Genomic DNA, 20,497 nt, shown 5'->3' on the forward strand with positions numbered 1-20,497 from the left:
TCTCTATCGCACCACACACCGTCGCGACTCACGTTACATCAGTATACTCAGATTTGTATTCACATCTTTATTTGTGGTTTAAATGGTTTTTACATCCGTTTGCAGTATCTTTTGTCATCTCTGTCTCTAACTGTACAGCGAGTCAGAATTACTACCATAATGAAAACATTAATATTCATACACATGTAATTCAAACACATTTTTAAAACAAACCAGCATATTTCTAGATTTTAATTAGGTGACTCAAAGTTCTTTTTTTCGTTTTAAACATTTCCACACCAGTTAAATACCATAAGCATAAAGTGCAGAGTCCTTATAAATTGTCCAAAAAATTCTAGGTATAATTAAGATGGAATTATTACTTTGTAAATTATACCTAAAAATGTTTGAACTGACTGTAGAAATAGATGTGTAGCTTTTGATGAACATGTTGAAGAACTGTCATGACACTATGCCTGTCATCATATTAAGAAAAAGCCAGCCAAAAACATTAATGCCAATGTAAATCTCACCTTGCTGCCCACACAACTGCCAGTGTTCCAAGTGGAGTTCATGTCATGTGCTCCCTTCTCACCCCAGAATGGTTGATGGCTGTGGGTCGTGATTTGGCTTTCATGGCATGAGAATGCCTTTCGGTAATTGCCAATCCCTTAATGGATGAAAAAAATTCAGACAACTTTCAGTATTTTTGTATTTTAAATATATTTTATTAAAGTGACAGAAACCTCTTTACCAGGTGGCAAGAAGTTTGTCTGATGACTATATGGATATTGACTCGTGCACTGGCTGTTCATGTTGTTCCAAGGGAAGCTTATAAATAAACAAGAATTATTTAAATTTCATTTCACAATGGATGCATGGACACAAATGAAGCCAAAAACAAAATTAACTTTTTGATTATGAAAGCATCTTTAAAAGCATACCCATTATAGCCGGATGAGGGACTCTGTGGGACAAAGGGGAGTGATTCGGTCATGTTGTACCTGAATTCATTGGTCAGAGGAATTGAGGGGGCTGACCAAGTTTCTTCTAACACATTAGAGCTAATCATATCTGAGGAAAGCAAAACACATAATTGCTTTTACCAGGGCAAAACTGAACAGCTAAAGCATCATGAATCAATCATTCCAATGTTCTTCTCTATAAGCTTAAGTAAGACTAGAAGTGTAAATGTCCCTCACCAATGTTCTTTTCCATACCTCCAGCTACATCTGCGAAGCTGTGAGGGAGTGCAGGGGCAGGACAGCCCTCTGGGCTTTGGCACGGTTCCCTGACATAAAGACTGTTCATGCTGTGGACAAATGAATGTCACCTTACTGTAACCAAGCTACCACACTACCAATGCACAAAAAATTAACACATTGCAACTACTGGTAGTTACATGTGATTAGCCTGTTATCTTTTAGCAAAAGTAGTTTTCTGCATATGCATTTTAGTACTATACACAACAAGGCATCTGATAGTATGAAGTGGGACTATCATGCTTATTTATAACTGATAGCTCTGGTTGTAAAATTGATGATATATGCACACCTGGGACTGTAATTTAATTAAAAAAATCTATATTAATACTACAAACCATTAACTTAGGCTGATTACTTGGCAGAAGAATTGTTTACCGTTTCATTATTATTAAAAAGTGTAATTATTAATTAGACATTGGTTTCTTCTATCCATATTGTGTTGTGCAGCCTCATGGATTATTGTTTTATTAAACAGCCAGATAAATCACTGTCAGCCTTAAAGACTTCAACAAAATGACACTTTAACAGTCAAAAACAAACAAGTCCTTGATGCGCTTTGGTCCTTTTACCTTTGAGTTTTGTAAGTATAGTTCATGTTCAGGTAACATTCACGATCTGTTGGATATGGGTTGTAATGGATGTTGCCTCCTAAGGGAACAATGCCAAACAAGTTTAACTAAAATGGTTATACAGTACAAAATAATTTACAATTCAACTTCTCTTGGAAACTGCAGTGAATAAAGTGATAATGAACAAGTGTGTATGAGCTTGTACGTTTCCTGCTGGGATATCTTTTTGGATCCTTTTCTCCCACTATGCTGCTAGCGCTGCTCCAGCTGCCCCAGGAGCCTCGGCTGGCTCTCACACTGCCAGATGAGCTGCTTGAATCAGAGCCTAATTCCCATTGCAGTCGTCGCTCTGGACACTTGTGCCTCTGTCTACCCAAACATGTGGCTGAGTTGACCACCCCCCCCAAAAAACAAACAAACAAACAAACAAAAACTTTAGGCTTTTGATAAAGATAAAAAAAAAAAATATATATATATATATATATTTAATTCTCAGCTTTGTTACTTTATTAGTTTCTATGGTGATATTTATTTTACATTTATATTAGATATACATATTAGGGCTGTTGATTTAACGTGTTAATTTAGTGTGATTAATTATAAAAAAAGAATGTGTTATATGCAAAAAAATATATGCAAATAATCATGCCCCCAAGTACATTTTGTAATAAGGAATGTTACCATCATTGGAGCAATTAAAGCTTGATATACCACATTGAGATTTTTACGAATATTTAACATAGATCATCAATTAAAAATAAATAAAATAACACAGACAGAATTAGACTTCTAAGAGTTATGTTCAATGATATGGAAATAAAACAATACTTTGAGTTCAAGCCAATTTAATAGTCTAAATCATTTACTTGATTTAGTTGTTTTTTCTAGTTAAATGCCCTGTAAAAGCTGTTTCATGATAATTTCAAAGACTGTATCATTGTTAAGAGTGGGGACTGTGTCATTGTTAAGATTGGGAACACTGATATCATTTCATGCACACACAAACAAACACAAAGGTGAATCAGGAACTGTTTTACATCACTTCCTTACAACTGTGTTTGAGAGGGCTGTCTGGGTTAGGTCCTATTTTGGGTTGTTCAGGTTTCATGTTGCGGATTCTAGCAACATTACGGGAGTCTCTACAATCAGGTTCTCTCTCACTCTCCGTCATCATAACAATGTTGTTTTCAGGAGGCCTGTGGGTTAAACAAAAATGGAGAAAAAACATTATTCAGCATGTTGAGTCAGAGTTCTTCACCTTCTTTTATTTGGGTAGTGGCCAGGGTTCTTCTCTTTTGTTATTGCTAGAACACTAGATAATTAACACATTAATGTTTATAGGAGAATTCTGCACTTTGACTGCCCCAGCTTTAAATTTTTAATTCCCAGATACTCACCCAGTAATGAGTTCAGCAGCCTTCCTGCGACTTCTGCCTGAGTTTTTTTTTCCTTTGGTGTTGTTGTCAGATACTCGAAGTTCAGCATCTTTCTCTGGCCTCTTCATCTGACTGCTGCCTCTCTCTATCTTCTGAGGCAGAGGCACACACAGTTAATTTGTCTTAGTAAGGTTACAGAGAAATAACAACATAAAAGGTTGAGAATCTTTTGTGGATTCAGAGGGAAAGACGAGAGATTTTAGCAGGCCAAAGCAAAAAGTCATGCTTTTAAACTGCATTGCAGAAGTTACCTCTTCATTTACGTTATCCCTTTTTTCGGCATTGCTTTTTCTTTTACTTTCATCATTCTCTATCACTTCATCTACAGGTTGAGGGACTTTGCTTGCTGTGATGTTTTCAGGTAATCCAGAAAGTGTTTCCATGGGAAACATATCAACTGGCAATGCCTTGTCCTCTCTGGATTCTTTAAAGTGATCTTTCTTCTCAGGAAAAAGTAGGGTTTCATCTAATACATCGTTGTTATTGTTATTACAAACCTCTGGATCCAACTCAAAGATGCGATCTTCCTCTTCATCCGTGGAAGGGTTGGAAAAGGCAGAGGTAGCAGAAGCATTTGCAGCAGCAGCTGCAGGGCTACTTTTGTATCTACAGTAGAGGAATGAAACTTTAGTTTGCTTCTTTGGAGGCTGGGATGAGCCTCCGGAACTTTTCTTGGATGAGGACTGTGATCGAACAGTCCCATTGGCCATGGCTGGAGAGCCCCTCCCCTTGCCTTTGTCAGATGTGTCAGTGTAGTTCTTACAACTACCTTTCCCTCTGCTAAATAAAAAATAAAAAAGTCATTTAAAAACACCTCCAATTTACAAATTAATTGCCTATTATAGCTAGAATCAAGTTAAGTTTTAGGTTAATTTGTAAAAACTTATGTCTAACCTGACACCGTTTGAGGAGCTGTGGTTGACACTGCTATTTTCACGAGGTACTGAGTTGTGATTGGTGTGGGGACTGGGTGTGGAGAACTCACTCAGAATGTGCTGAGCTTGATGGAAAGCGATCAGACACACACCAGCAAGAGAGGAACTATAAAGAGAACAGTTTTTATATTAATGCACAGAGTTGCATTTTTAAGCATTTTGTGTGGTGCAGGTGTGTATTTTAGAGGGGTGCTAACCAGGTAAAGACCAGTGTGATGATCCAGAAGGACTCCTCCCAGCTGGGGCCTGGCACCACCTGAGCACACAGGGACAGCATGTGGTGAGGCAGAGTCACATTGAGGGTGAAGTGGAAGGAAGAGCCACGCTCTGTTACCAAAGTCAAATCTCTGATCACCCACGAAGACGTGAAGTCTGGCGTAAATCTAGAGCAAGACAAAAGAAGTGATTGAGATGCAGTAAGCATAACAAACATAGGGATAACAAAGAAAGGTGGATGAGAATATAGCAAGAAATTAACATAAGGAAAAGAGGAGAGAAAAAAAGAAAGGCAGGGAGAGCAAAAGAACGATTATCTCAAACTGAAAATTAAAATGTATTACTCTTGATAAAGCCAAAAGTATACTTCGGTCTGACGTGAATGCTCGATTTTTCTAACCGTGCATCCTTCAACGGGCAGAATGCACATGCGCCTGGAGTTATTTGCACTAATTAGTGGGTCCACAAGGTAGCAACACTCACATCTGAGCAGTTACTGTCATGAAGAAGTGCTAAAAAAAGATATAATCGCCACTAAACATCAGGAGATGTATGTTTAAAACAACAACAGTGGATGTGCAAGTCAAGAGTGTGTGTGTGAGAAGCTCTGGAGATACCTGCATTTGTATAACTTAAGTCTTAAGGAATACAAAGGCATCTTTATGGGTCTAAACTCTTGAAGAGAAATAGTCCAGTATCTCATATCAGAAGTAGCGTGCATGCGCCGACCGCCTGTATATGCGCGCACAGTTAAATGGAGTATACTTTGAAAGGCTCGTGTTCAACTGTATGCAGATGCTGAGCGTTTCACGTCAAAATGGAATTATACCTATGGCTTTACAAAAAAGAATCATTATATGATGATAACTTATATAAAGTTATTGAACATTTTCAAAGAGTGTAGATCAAAGTAACAGAATAGGCGAGAAGAAATAGCCTATTAAACACTTTTTTCTGTTTCCGATATTGGCTGTGCAAACTTCCAGAAACAACACTGCTTGAGCCTAACAAGAACAAGATCTGGATTTACAGTCTTTGCACAAATAAAATACTTTGTTAATATTTGATCTTACAAAGCTTCTTGGTGACTTTACAAAGCTGTAATTAACAGCTTAAAGTCACCATGACTTCAACATTGACAATTCTTATTTTCTTATTGGATGTTGCTGTTTTTATTAAAAACTATTTATCCGTGCACGTTATTTTTTTTAAATGGTTTGCCCTCTTAATCTTTAATCAACAACAATAACTTGACCCCCCACTCGCAACAACTTCTCTTCTCTGCTGATGTATGTACTGGCGTGAGGGCTGGGCAATAAGGTTGACCAATAGCCAGATGAATTTCAACCCCTCCCCTCCAGCCCACTGTCATTCACATGAAACGATCACAGCAATAGCAAACAACATGGTGATAAGGTGTACTTTATGTAGCTCCCCTCCCCAAACCCTCTTCCCTATTGCCAAACAACCCTGGTTGCATGCCCGTGGCTTGAATTTTTACACTTCGAAGGAGGAATATCTGAGAATTTGCGTTTGTGATGCGAGGACATGGTTGGAGTTTATTTATATTTTTTTGTGTATTTGGAAGGCTCAGCAACAGTCACTTTCTGACTAAGCATTTTTCATCTAATTCTAATTCCCTGGAAAGAAAACGCCTTTTCGGATCTACCTAAATCACATAAGTGACTTATTTCAAAATGACAAATTTTGTCAAAAGGTGATTAGTTTACATAACATTTCATCAGACATTGGCAACTTTATTTTGCTTTCCAAATTCTAGACACAATCTCAAATTCAATCATTCCTGCCCTACAAGTCTGTTTAAAGAATTATGAAATTTATGTAAAAATGACAATATCAAAAAAACAATTAGCAAATAAAGGAGTGTCAAGAAAACACAATGTCACCTTTGGTGCAATTGTAGCCACTGTGGCTCTTTTATTACATTTAATAAATTATTTGCGGTTTAGAGCATGCAGACAAACATTCTAAAGAACTTAATGTTTGCTAACGATCGGTGGCAGATGTCTTATGTCTGGGAGTGACAGCGAGTTAGACAATTCTGGGAGGTAATAGTAGTCAATCATTTTGATGACAGGTGTAATGAAACACATATGTCTGTGCGCTCTGTGTGTGCGTTTCTCCATTGTTAAGACTTTGCAGTGCTGATCTTTAAGATCACGTTTTTCTTTATTTGTCTGATGAACCAAAAGTGTCTATAAACCTGTTTTTCGGCACAGTTCAAGTTTGTATTCGACTGATTTGCCCTGCAAACTCTATGGAGGCTTTAGCTCCAGCATTTCAGAATGACCAGAGCAATATTTAAGATGCTATGCGATTATTTTGGTCTGCTGGTAAGTCATGACTTGCCCCATGACTTGTTGGTGCTAAAAAAATCTTATGACTTCTCTAAATTACTACCGGTATTTACAGTGCCCTCCATAAGTATTGCAACAGTAAATTAAAAGGCAAAATTGTTCTTTTGTTGAACAATCAAGGCATCAGAAATATGATTAAAAGTGTGAGTGAGGCAAAAGTAAAAATGTCACCTTTTGATGTGTTAAAACAGACAGAAATAAAAGATGACAGTTTGTAATTCAGGCCCATACTCATCTTTTAATCATTTTCAGATGCCCTAGTGTTCAACAAAAAGAGCAATTTTGCCTTAACTGATACAATACTTATGGAGGGCACTATTAATTCTAGGGATAGGATATTCTAGGCATAGGCCCTGTCTCACACTCTATATTAATCATGTTCAGGACAATGGGATAGCATAAGTCTCAATCTTTGCCCAGTGCACTGATCTTAAATAACATGAATAGGATAGAAACTATGAGGCATATCTAGGACTTACGCAATGGTGATTTCTGAGGACGAGTTGTAGTCCACTCTGAATGATCTGCATTCCTGCACCTCAAAGCCGTAACCCTGACATTTATATCCATTAATGTTCATAGATATTACAGTCAGTGGCAACATGCCTGCATTCTCCACTTTAAAACTCTTTTGGATGGCAATCAAAGGCTTACTTGACCTCAAACCTGTGAAAAAGACAAGGAAAAAAAAAATGGTTAAAACTGCATTTCCCTTTGCATTCTTGTTTAACAAGTCGCCTTGACTACTTTTATGGCATTTCAATTGTGCTTTTTTATTTTGTCCTTTTTGGAGCCTAATAGCCACTGGCCAAATGAGATGAAGACTAGTCATATAGTCACAGAAAAAGCTGCTTTATCATATATACTGTGTATTTACAGTATATGGTTCTAGGCAGATATTCATGAGCACCACCACGTTGAGATCAAATTAAAATCTGAATATTGCTAGTTTAATCTTGATAATCCCCTGTAATTTGACACTTTCACTCATAAAACATTAATCATGGCTGAATGCAAAGCACATTTTTACAATAGCACTGGTAATTAAGAACTTGTTGTTTTTTTTACGCCACTAGGTGTAAGCGCAAAATACATACTGATCAGTATATACTTTGAATACTCAGAATACTTTGTGTATTTAAAAAGTTGACGATGGTTGCCCCGTTTGTAAATTGTGTCAAAAAAGTTTCATCTCATGCAGGGAACACTCCAAACCCCGAAGTACCATCTCTGTGAGTATCAAGTGAAAATACAGTAGGTAGACTATAACTAGAGGCTTATAAATTAGACCCCCTTAAAAAAGAAATTGAAGCAGATACAATACACTTTTACCAGATTTGTAAAGACTCAATAGGAGGTAGACAATGTAATGTTTGTGCTTACTGTCAAACTCGATGCAGCATTTATATGTAATTTTATGACAGGCCAAATGTTATTTATTTTTAACCCTAAAAATGGCAAGGACATAACGATCTGTTTGAAAATTTATTTATTGCTATTTTACAAAACATTAGGTCATGTTTTTCTTCCAAGTATAGCTTTTATTTTCAATTTTACAGCTTGTATAAACCATGAAAATAACAAAATAGATACATTTGCCCCAAAGCTTCTCAAAAATGCTTAAGTGTAGCACAACAGTAAGCATACAATATTACAAATACATTTTATTTGTAAAGTATATATATATATATATATATATATATATATATATATATATATATATATATATATATATATATATATACTCTGACCATCAGAAAGGGGGACTTATTAATAAATAATTTTGGGTTCAGCCATATGCTCGAGGCAACATTTAAATAAATGTCCGAATTAAACACTCTGGACACTTTTGTCCATACCGAGTGCAAATGCGAGATAACGGGGTGTAACTTAACTTCTCCAAATAGTTTGATAGAAAGGCTTTGCAATGGCAAAATATGGGCAAGAACTTCCTGTTCAATACAAAACCAGGGAGGGGCTCTCTCAGGTGGAAGTGACCAATGAGCCAAATGTCTGAGACCAAATGCATAATAATAAAACAAAATCTTGGGTAGGCCTAGCCCACCTTTGTCAATCGGCCTATGCAACTTACTGAAATGTAATCTGGGACGTTTACCATTCCAAATGAAGGACTTCGCTATTAATTCGCAAATTGCTTGAAATAAGAGAGGGGGACATCTATAGGGAGAGACTGTAGCAGGTAGTTGAATTTTGAAATACAATTCATTTTAATAACATTAACCTTCCCAATCATAGATGAATGTAATGAAGCCCACCTGCCCACATCGCTCGAAAACCTTTTTATTAAAGGGTCAAAATTAACTAACTAAATCACACAAATTTTCTGGGAATAAAATACCCAAATACTTAATGCCCTGTATGGGCCACTGGAAGGCACCCGGCTGAAAAGCAGTTAACAGAGCCAAAACTTCGGATTTAGACCAATTACCTCTGTATCGTGCAAACTCAAAAAAGGAATTAATAATTCTGTCATAATAAAGCTTATGCATCGCACCTCCTGCCACTACCCCTGGAAAATCATCCTCCTTTCTTATCGCAGCTGCTAATGCTTCCAGGGCTAGACAGAACAATAATGGGGAAAGAGGGTAACACTGCCGGATGCCCCTATCCAGAGTAAAATAATCTGAAATTAATCCATTTGTTTGTACCACCGCTACCAGGTGTCTATAATGTAACTTAATCCAACCAATAAAAGTATTCTTGAACCCGTACATTTACAAAATTGTAAAAAGATAATCCCATTCTACCATTTTAAATGCCTTTTCAGCATAAAGTGAGATGGCAGCGACCGGAGTCTGATCATTTGGCACTGACAACATGATATTGATGAAATGCCTAATGTTATCGGAAGAGCTACGGCCCCGAATAAACCCACCTGATCTATATGTTTAAGAGATGTCATAACTTGACATAATCGGTTAGCCAAAATGTTTGACAATATTTTAATATCAAGTTGGATCAGGGAAATTGGACGGTAACTCTTACACTCACTTGGAACTTTGTCCTTTTTAAGAATCAGACTGATCCGGGCTTGCGTCATGGTTGTCAGAAGCTTTCCATTCTTTAATGATTCCGTACAAACTTCTAGCAAAAGTGGAGCCAATTCTGTTGCACAAGATCTAAAAAACTCAGCGGCAAATCCATCTGGCCCCGGAGACTTGCCTGTAGGCAAGGCCTTAATTAACTCGCCAAACTCCTCCAAGGTTATCTCAGAATCAAGAGAATTTTTTTGCTCAGCCGTGAGTTTAGGAAGTTCTAATGGTTCCACAAAGTTTCTAATATCCTCATCAGTAGATGAAGACGTGGAACTACAGAGATCAAGATTCTTTAAAAGCATTATTAATGGGGGGCCTGGGTAGCTCTACCACTGGCTGGCACGCTGGCTACCACCCCTGGAGTTCACTAGCTCGCTAGTTCGAATCCCAGGGCATGCTGAGTGACTACAGCCAGGTCTCCTAAGCAACCAAATTGGCCCGGTTGCTAGGGAGGGTAGAGTCACATGGGGTGAACCCCTCATGGTCGCTATAATGTGGTTCGTTCTCGGTGGGGCGCGTGGTGAGTTGAGCGTGGTTGCCGCGGTGGATGGCGTGAAGCCTCCACACACACGCCATGTCTCTGTGGCAATGCACTCAACAAGCCACGTGATAAGATGCGCGGGTTGATGGTCTCAGACGCGGAGGCAACTGGGATTCGTCCTCCACCACCCGGACTGAGGTGAATCACTACGCAACCACGAGGACTTAAAATCTGTATTTAAATCGGGTCAAATATCATGAGGGGTGCCAGTGGCTTGCAACATCCCTTCATGATCTATAAAAAAGCCCTGATCATCAACGTTAGGTGCGTAATTATTAGCCAAAATAAGACTTTGCCCCTGAATTTCTGCTAAAACAATAATGACTCTTCCTAATTTATCTTTAATCTGTTCGAGACATTTGAATTGTAGATGCTTACTTATCAGTGTAATGACTCCCCTGCTCTTACTTGGGCCAGCACTAAAGAAAACAAGTCCACCCAATATCTTCCCAAATTTTTCAGCTTCCTGTGGGGAAAGATGCATTTCTTGAAGAAACACTATATCATATTTCTTACACTTAAGAAGAGAAATAACCTTCCTTCTTTTTATGGGGTGCCCCAACTTATTCACATTCCACGTGGAGAGAGACAATCCACTCATATTAACATTTTACATTTTGACATAAGAGGAAAAAATAGATTGTGTGTCAAAAACAAAATTATAAAGACCACATTCCAACATTAGTGCAACAATCAAACCCCGTACTTGCCACAGAACCAAACAAACAGAGAGCACCAACTGGCATCCATCCCTCTAAACTCAAACAGTCCATGTACGCCTACGAAAGCCCCCACGACAACTTTGCCATCAGTTTGCTGAAGTCTGGTTTTTCTATACAAATTTTGTGAGACAGAATAACACAGCAAAAGTTAATCTATAAAACAAACTCCAGCCAATAGGCGGAATAAACACAAAGAACGTGTAGATTCATCCACATAACTGTCCCGAAGGTGTGTTACTCCACAAAACAAACTCCAGCTGCAAGGTGGAACCAGCATGAAAAAAAAGGCGCTCAGTTTCCTCGGACAGTCAAACGAATGTTCAGTGAGCTGGCCCTCTTGGCTGCTATATGAGTGCAACAAATGACCTAATCACTCCAATGTCTTGCAAGAAATACTCCACAAAACAAACTCAAGCCAATAGGAGGAATAAGAACACAGAACGTGCAGATTCATCCACAAAACTGTCCAGAAGGAGTGTTACTCCAGAAAATCTCCAGCCGTTAGTCGGAACCAGCACAAAAAGAAACAAAGGGCACTCAAACAGTCATGTGAATGTTCAGTGAGTCGGTCCACTCGGCTGCAATGTGAGTACCACAAAATAACTTACTCCATTGACTTTATGAAGGACATCGCTTGCTGTGGGCATGTGAATGTTTTACAGCCATCCTTATCATCTATTCATAATCTGTCCGGGAACATCAGTGCAAAAGCGACCTTCCATTGATGTAAGAGTTTCTTGCATTTTTTGAATCGATCATGTTTCTCGTCAAATTCGCAAAGTCTGGGAACAAGAAAATGCTGTGGTTCTTCACGTAACACAAGATCTTTATCAGATGATCTCAGAAATTTGGCCAGAACTGATCTAGACCTGTCTCCCTCAGCAGATCACCGAGCCGGAACCATGTGAGCTCGCTCAATTTCCAGCTTATGGCCTGTTATGTCACGCAGATTCAGAAAGAGCCCATCCAGGAATTTCACCATATCCTGACCCTCTTCGGCCTCAGGAATTCCGACGATTTTGACGTTACTCCGCAAGCTACGGTTCTCCATGTCCTCCAACTTCTCCCAGACACGCTCCAAATCCACCTTGGTTGGTAGCGGATTAGCAGATAATTCCCTCTCCGATGACTCCACATAATCGATCTGTTTCTTGACATCCCCCACTCTTGTAACTACCTCAGAGAATTTCATCTCCATGGCAGTGATCCATCGATGTATTACAGCAAGATGCTCCAAGTTAGCAACGACCTTCGTCAGCATAGCAGACATGTTCAACATATCTCACTGAATTTCCCTAATTTCTCCAACCAAATCGACTCCCTGGCTCGGGGCCATCTTGGGGGTGTCAGCTTGAGCACATAAGTGTCTTTTAATGTCTCTAGAGTCCGAGGATTTTGAATTCTTTGACATATTGTCCTCCTAGAACAGTTATGGAACAGAGTGTATCGAATCTCACCGGTTTATGTCATTAATAGTGTTAAAACTAGCAAAGTGCGCAGAGCTTGCCATTCACATGTCCGAACCTCGCATGACGTCATGTGACTGCGCAATTTAGCATCTTCAATGTCTTGGAATAATGTTGTCTAAATGTGGTGACAGTCTCATGAATCCCCTAGGATGAGTATTTAAAAGTTCAGAGACTGCAATATTCAAAAAATCCAAAATGGACAACTTCCTGTTGGGCGGAGCTAATAATTTTAATCCTGAAAGTTGTCCAGCTTGATGAGAACTACATGTATACCAATTTTGATGACTGTAGGTGAAAATGGGGGTGCTACAGGGGCCGTCTTGCATGCCCATTTTAAACCTGTTAACTGTCACTGGCCAACATGTGGGCCGTTTTAGTGTGGCTATAAAACAAATGCTTTGTTTTATATCAAAAACTTCAATGTTCAAAAACTTGGTATCAAATAAAAACTCAACTTTCATCTTCTGCAGTCTATTTTGCAATTAGAACATTTCAGTGAAAACATATTTTAAAATGTAAAAAAAGTGCATTTTTAAAACATGCAACATGTGAGTGACAGTACTTATGTTTCATGTTCTCTGCATATGATCCGATCCAATGATTGAAGAAAAACAGCTTGCATTTCATTGTGAAGTCCACTGATGAAAATGCAACAACCATATCATATTGGTTAAGTAACATTACCCTCTAGTTGAAGTTCTGTCAATATTTTTGCATCTGTGATTATTTGGCAGCTTTAATCACCTGAAATGTCTGCTAACATTATGCCAAATGTTTTTAACGGAAGTGTATTATACAGGATAAGCTTTTATGTATGTATATACTGTATGTTTGATGCTATTTCTTAAAACACAATTATACATAATATAATATAAATGTGAATCTATCTATCTATCTATATACTGTGGCGAGCAGGGCATAGCCAAGCGGCGTCAGGGCACAGCGAGGCTGGAGAGATAAATGGTAAATGAGTTCCACCTGTGCAGCACACTGGTCTCATGTTCCAGGGTGGAGTGGTGGGAGTATTTAAGGAGAGAAGACAGTGGCAGACGGGGAGAGACGCACAGAGCTGTGTGTCTGACGGTGTCACAGTGACTGCTGAAAAGCAAGGCTGTTGAGTGTTGTTGAATGTGTTTGTTTATTGCGCTGAAAAGCACATTTATGCATTGATGTTAACTGAAAAGTGTGGCATTAAAGTCTTACGTGAATTGTTCTCCCGGCTTTCGCTTCCTCCTTCATAGGAAAGGCAGAGGTCTCCCACATTTGGTGCCGAAACCCGGGATCTGGAGGAGGAAGCCACTGTCATGGAGTCCTCGCCGCTGGCTGAAGATCGCAATGCCAAGGAGAATCCCAATCCGGTGGTGCTGGAGCAGTATGTCAGCCGGCGACCGAAAGGGACAACTGAAGGAGGTCCAGTGCCATAGCCCGGCATGGCTGACGAAGGCAGTGCAGTTGGCTGAGGACTGTTTGGCAGTGTGTTCAAGGGCCGGCGTGCCCATCTCTCTCTCCCCTCACTTTCTCCCTCTCCTCCCTCCCCCTCTCCTTCCCCTCATCCTGTTCTTATTCCCAGAAGCCATTCTGCACCAAGACTCCCTCTCAAGAAATGTGGGGGGTGGGGGGGGGTGGTGGTAAGTCACAGGCCTGGTGAGTCCCCGGCCTGAGTTTGGCAAAGGGGGTATGTGGCCACAGAGATAATTGGTAAATGAGTTCCACCTGTGCGCCACACCGGTCTTGCATCCCAGGGAGGAGCAGCGGGAGTATTTAAGGAGAGAAGACAACAGCATATGGGGAGAGAGAGACGCACGAAGCTGTGTGTGTGTCTGTGTCACAGTGACTGCTGAAAAGCAAGGCTGTTGAGTGTTGTTGAATATGTTCGTTTATTGTGCTGACACGTTTGTTACGTTTATGTTTTGATATGCACTGAAAAGTGTGGCATTAAAGTTTTACATGAATTGTTCACCCGGCCCCTGCTTGCTCCTTCACATATATCTATATCTCTCTTTCTCTCTCTCTCTCTCTCTCTCTATATAAATTATATATATATATATATATATATTAGTGCTGTTGAAGTTAATGCGTTCGTTTAATGCCATATATTTTTTAACGCCGTTAATGTGTAATATGACCATTTGAATAAATCCTAGTTCATGTGAAACAAGTGAATTCGCTAATGTCACATGCACTGACCGTCGGGTAAACAGACGGTAGGAGACTGTAGAGCCGAGGAGGGCGGGGCCGGGCTGGAATGAGACACACCCGGTCCCCAATCAGCCTGATGGGGCGCGCGAGGGATAAAGGCGGCCGGGGACGACAGTTCGGGAGAGAGAGAATTACAGACAGCTGTGCTGTGTGTTTGGTTGTGTGTTTTGTTTAAATTGTTCATTAAATTATTATTTAAGTTGTCAAGCCGGTTCTCGCCTCCTCCTTTCCACTGAACCCCCTTACAGAGACGTTATTCTGATACCTGTGTAGGGCTTTACTGGTTGTTTAGATCAGTGTTACTATCAGAAATAATTGGTAATTATTTCTGTAGTTATTAATCAATATTTAAAATTAATTAATTGGATCTAACTCATTAAAACCTCATATGGGACTCCAGTAAATGTAGTGTGCTACGTTTAGGAGCAAGTTTGGTTATTAGCAATAATTAATAATTATCAAAGATAATTATTCATTATTAAAATCAATAGAACATTGATGAGAATCAATGTTAGCTTTTTTTAATCCTTTAAAATCAACACTTATCAAAGATAATCGTTAATTGTTAACATCGATGAAACATTAATTACAATTAACACTAGCTTATTGATCATTCAAATTCAATCAAAGATAATTATCAATTATCAAAAATCAATAGAATATTAATAAGGATTAACATTGACGGGGCACCACCCTGAAATCAGGGACTAATAACCGAATATTAAAACAGTCTCAATATTAGATTGTTTTCTTAGGAAAATCGACATCCGAAGAATATCGATTTTCGGGAAAAAAAACAATGAATGACGGTTTGAATCCGAGCACTGACATCCCGTCAGCATGACACAGGCGTATGCAAAACAAACCAAAACACTTCTCTTTGTAATATAAACAAAGTTTATTTATGCAGTAATATCAATTAATAATTAATGCAGTCAATAAACTTCCGACTTACAACTACAAACTAAACAGTGATATGATTAGATATGGAAATAAAAAGAATCCTATAACACATAAGATGTGTGTGTATCAGTGTGTGTGTGTCAGTGTGGTTAGTGAGAGAGAGAGAGAGAGAGAGAGAGAGAGAGAGAGATTATTAAGTGACAGCCCGAAAGCTGATTTCGCGATAGCTGGAGATAAAGCAGCCGCGTTCATCACTCAGAGACGCGGTTTTACGAGCGGGGCTCGTAAAAGTCCCTTGTTATTTGACTCTTTAATGGATGAACTCAGTTGCTGTCTCACCCGCGATGGCGAAAATGCACAACAGTCCAATCTGGTTGGACCACAATACAGCAAAACAAATTTGTGATAATTAATACCCTGAGTATTAATAATGAGCGGACATGGCAGTCCGTAAACTGTACAAGCAAAAACCTTGAAACACAAGAATAACACGCTATAATATTCTATCTCTGCCCAGACGTAAACCTCTTACTTGAATCGCATGAGGACACAGGTAGAATGTGTTTTCCTCCGTCCTTTAACTTTGACCCGGTTCCTTGAGGCTCGTGTGATGACGAGAGGTCGTTTCCTCGCGCTGTCGGCGGGCGGTACGGCTGTTGATTGTCGGCTGCCGGTACGGCTGTTGATTCTCGGCGGGCTGGCGGAGAACTCAGAAATGTCGACTTGATTGAAGATGGAAGAGAAATGAAGATGCGAATTGCTCGGCGGTCTCCTTCGGATCCGTTAGAGTGTTCGGTTGAACACAGAGTAATCTCAACTCGTCCAGTGAGATGGAGATTGTATGGCTACAGTTTCAAGTCGGACATTACTTCCTTAAGCCACGAGGTTGCACCGGAGAGCAGCAAAAAGCTATGTCCGTATTCGGTGAACGAAGTCGCCGGAAGCCACTTTGGAAGCATTTCAGGATTATTTGAAGTCCTGATGATGTCATGTTTGAGGGATGTTCTGTGGTGTGCCTCATCCAATAGGAGTTGAGAGCTCGATCCTTTGAGGGCAAGGCTTCATGGATCTGTAGTCTGTTTTGGACTCCCTTTGTTTGATTTTGGTGCGATTTTTATCAGTACAACATCTGACTTAGAAGGAGGGGGCTTGAGGAATGTTTTTTATGACTGTTAGGCCTGCCTTTGTCTTCTATCCGAATACATGAGGCCCAACACCTGCGCCAAGCATTTTATCAATGTAGCACAGCAGAACATGCCCGAAAAGCACAGATAGAGCTCCTAACATTGTAACATGATTGCAGCAGCAAGACAGCTGCCATTTGAACATCTGCGTTGTACTGCAAGGCACGGTATGAAAGTTGTGAGGCGCGGTGCGAGCGCGAAGTGAAGGTATGAGTGCGAGGTGATCATCTGTGTTCTGTGACTGCAATCTGGTCCTTGAATAACATATAATGTGCTAGTACAGGCAGCCGGTGGAGTTTCTGGTGTCCCTCTAGGGAGTTGGTGCCCTACGCAGACTGCATAATATGCGTATAGGGAGCGGTGGTACTGATTACTGGCTAACAGAAACCCTATAGCTGTCTCCAAGGTTCTGTCACAGTGTCTCTGGTTGATAATGCACTAGCCAATGCAGAAGTTGGAGACATTGCTGGAACCCTGCAGATACTATACACTGTCATTAACCCATTTAATCCCACCGGTTACAATTGTGTCCGGGATCTAAAAGGAGTTTTTGATATATTTTGCACAGAGTTGTCAATTGTAAATGACAGGCAGACTTTTTTGCATGAGTGGTGCAAATAGTCACAGAGCTATTTAATTCCATTGTGCTCCTGGAAAGATTATGTCTGTCAAAACTCCATAAAAAGAAGCAAATAAATCCTGTCATAATACACTTACAACTACCATATTTTGTACATAATTTGAATTGAGTTATGCTGTGTTCATTTTCTGTTGTTCAGCTCTGTTGGTGGGGTGGGTTTTGTGTGGATGACTGAAAAATACATCTGAATGAAGCATATTTTGTCCACTCATGTTTATAAAGGTATTGCAATTAATCGCGTTTAACTAAAAATAATGATGCGATTAATCGTGATTAAATCTTTTAATCGTTTGACAACCCTAATATATATATATATATATATATATATATATACATACATACACACACACACACACTTGTAATTTTATTGCTAACTGATTAATTTGTGCTATAATTTAATTATTTATTGAAAAACAATATGTAAATCTGAATATTATATTGTAATGAAGTCAATTACTATATTTATATATCCTTAAAATATCTTTAAATTAAATTAACAAATGTAATTCAATGCATTAGGTGTTAAGTTGGTCTAAGTAGTGTTTAATATGAGCACAGAAGTCATTTAGCCTTGTAATTTCGTTGCAATTATGTGGCAATAGGTCTCAATTTCTTTTATTGTTGCATTTTTTCTCTGTTCTCTTTCAAAATAAATGAAGTACATTAACTTTTAGTCTGCATTCGTTATTCATATGCACAACTGTTTAAATAGCCTTTAAATTATGTTGGGAAAATAAGGACATAAATTAGGTTAGACTACTGCATGTCTATCCATAGAATAATCATTAAAAGCAAAAATTACCAACTGGTATCCAACAAACAACTATTGTTCCTCAATGTTGCCACAACGTCATCATGACAGACTGGCACAGTTCCAAAGCAACGAATCCAGGAATTTCACTTTTCTGGTTGTCACAATGTGATCGGTTATGTTGCCACGACGAAAGTTTGGTCATCAAATTACGGTGCAGTTAGGTAATGCAAGAAAACGTATCTAAGGTTAAATAGATGTACAACAAATCTGTAAACTAAAAACACAAATGAGGATTCAATAATTAGGCCTGTTGCAATTATTACATTGTCTGATATTTAAATCTGGTATATGGCCATATACGAACAAATACAATTAGAGTTCATATATTTGAACATTTATGAACATTTAAATTCCACAAATGTTTAAAAAAAAATGTTACATATATGAAAATTGCCAATTTTGTCATACATTGCATATATCTATATAATTGACATTTTTATATCAGTAAATCATTTATGAACATTTCAGCATACAAGTGTTCAGCATATATTGCCATATTGGCAGATTCGTAGCCTACTGCATTAATAGCACTTCAAATTCTAATCACATTTTATTACACAACTAATGGGGATTTTAAGTGAATGTTAGGGGTTATTTGTATAAACGCGGGTTTTTGTGTCTCATTCACAGTATGCAGGGTGAAGATTAAATGCTAGCTGTGATGTGTGCTGTCTGCGGTCCCGTGAAAGTTTAGAAGGGTTTTGATAGTGAATGCACAACGTGCAGCACTGTTACTATGGAAATGATACAAATGGCAGCTGTGCATTTGGATATGTTGCAACTGCTTCAGACTTGAAGCATTTGTTTTGCCGCTGTCAAACATGAAGGAAAGCGATGGGATTCCCTCAGATTTGGAACATTTGCAGGAATTATAAAAAATGGCAAGCTACCGCAAATAATGCTGAGATTTGTTGAATTTTCAAGATTGCAAAATCGGTCGAGTCTACAAGGGATCCCTCTTTCGTCAACTTCTCGCACATGCGCAGTCTGTTATGTATAGTCCAAGTATGTGTAACTGCGGTCATCAGTTAACTGTGTTTATCAAAAGAATGACACTAAGTTAAAGATCAGTTTAAGATGGCTAGCAAAATAACAACGGCATGCTCATGATAAATTGCAACGATGAGGGCTAGTAAAAGATTATTTTAAATGGTCTGCTTTGATAAAAAATCATTCTTGATGATCAATTCAAGTTCTAAAATAAATATTTAACATAATACATTTGATAAATTCATCTCTACGTGTGCTATTGTCGGTCATGAGATATTGTAAGTCAGTGGAAAAGTACATCAATCAGCTCCGGTAAAAGGAAACTGCCAAGGTGGTCTAGTGGTAATTAATTCGCTCACTGCATATGAGGTTAAAGGTTCTAATCCATCCATATGAAACTATATATTTTAATTAAAGATTGCATCTGCACCTCAGTGGATATATATCCTGAGTTGGGACACAATTGTTTGCATTTTTCTATGGGTTTCAACTGGAAAAGAGATCAAACTGCGGAAATCGCAGAATCGAGGAGCGCCCACCGCCCATTCTTGATTCCTCAAGTACATCACAGCGGCACATATGTTGCTATCTTCTTAATACTGTATAATTAATGCTTTTGTTTAAAATTAAAAGCAGTTCATGAGCATGACGTTGTTATTTTACTAGCCATCTTAAACGGATCTTTAACTTTATATGTTTTTCTTTTGACAAACATAATCAACTGATGAACGTAGTTACAAAAACTTAGACTATACATAACATACGAAAGAGGGATCCCTTCTAGAAACGACCCAAAAAATCCTGGAGGGACTGAGATGTGGATTTTGGGAATCATTCAACAATGGAGCTTGGCTGCCCTTTATTGGACATTTCTGGTACTGCATCTGTACAAGTTAATTGCCACTCAGAACTGATGTGTGTGCAAATTTTAGTGAAAATTCAAGCATACTTCCTCAAAAATATGTGAATATACATAAAAAGGAATAATGACATTTAATGTGTTGCTATGGCAACAGTATTTAAGATATCAAGAATCCCTTCAGAATTTTAAATCTGCACTGTCTTGACATTATTCTAATTTTTTTTTTTTTTTTAAGCAATTAAGGTATACATAAGAGGGATATTTCATAGTCTGTTAAAAGTGTAACACTTACGCCAGTTGGTGGCGCTACGACCGTAACCCACAATAGCCACATCAATG

The 20,497-nt window shown here is 38.7% G+C and overlaps 1 protein-coding gene across 11 annotated transcripts in view; it reads right to left on the reverse strand.

Moving 5' to 3' along the window:
• LOC127443682 (transmembrane protein 131-like) overlaps nucleotides 1–20,497 on the reverse strand; it is a 143,210-nt gene that overhangs the window by 2,129 nt on the left and 120,584 nt on the right. For 7 of the 11 annotated variants that reach the window (XM_051702454.1, XM_051702453.1, XM_051702458.1 and 4 more), the window contains 12 exons: nucleotides 7,258–7,444; nucleotides 4,382–4,567; nucleotides 4,144–4,290; nucleotides 3,501–4,029; nucleotides 3,211–3,341; nucleotides 2,864–3,009; nucleotides 2,019–2,198; nucleotides 1,814–1,892; nucleotides 1,182–1,291; nucleotides 924–1,053; nucleotides 734–810; nucleotides 513–649 (listed from right to left, as the gene is read on the reverse strand). In XM_051702454.1, the coding sequence (XP_051558414.1) occupies nucleotides 513–649; nucleotides 734–810; nucleotides 924–1,053; nucleotides 1,182–1,291; nucleotides 1,814–1,892; nucleotides 2,019–2,198; nucleotides 2,864–3,009; nucleotides 3,211–3,341; nucleotides 3,501–4,029; nucleotides 4,144–4,290; nucleotides 4,382–4,567; nucleotides 7,258–7,444 (2,039 nt within the window). The remainder of the gene's footprint in view (nucleotides 1–512; nucleotides 650–733; nucleotides 811–923; nucleotides 1,054–1,181; nucleotides 1,292–1,813; nucleotides 1,893–2,018; nucleotides 2,199–2,863; nucleotides 3,010–3,210; nucleotides 3,342–3,500; nucleotides 4,030–4,143; nucleotides 4,291–4,381; nucleotides 4,568–7,257; nucleotides 7,445–20,497) is intronic. The other 4 variants (XM_051702457.1, XM_051702460.1, XM_051702459.1 and 1 more) reach the window with 4 other exon arrangements.

Source organism: Myxocyprinus asiaticus, chromosome 7, assembly GCF_019703515.2.
Source record: "Myxocyprinus asiaticus isolate MX2 ecotype Aquarium Trade chromosome 7, UBuf_Myxa_2, whole genome shotgun sequence".
Taxonomy (NCBI): Eukaryota; Metazoa; Chordata; class Actinopteri; order Cypriniformes; family Catostomidae; genus Myxocyprinus; species Myxocyprinus asiaticus.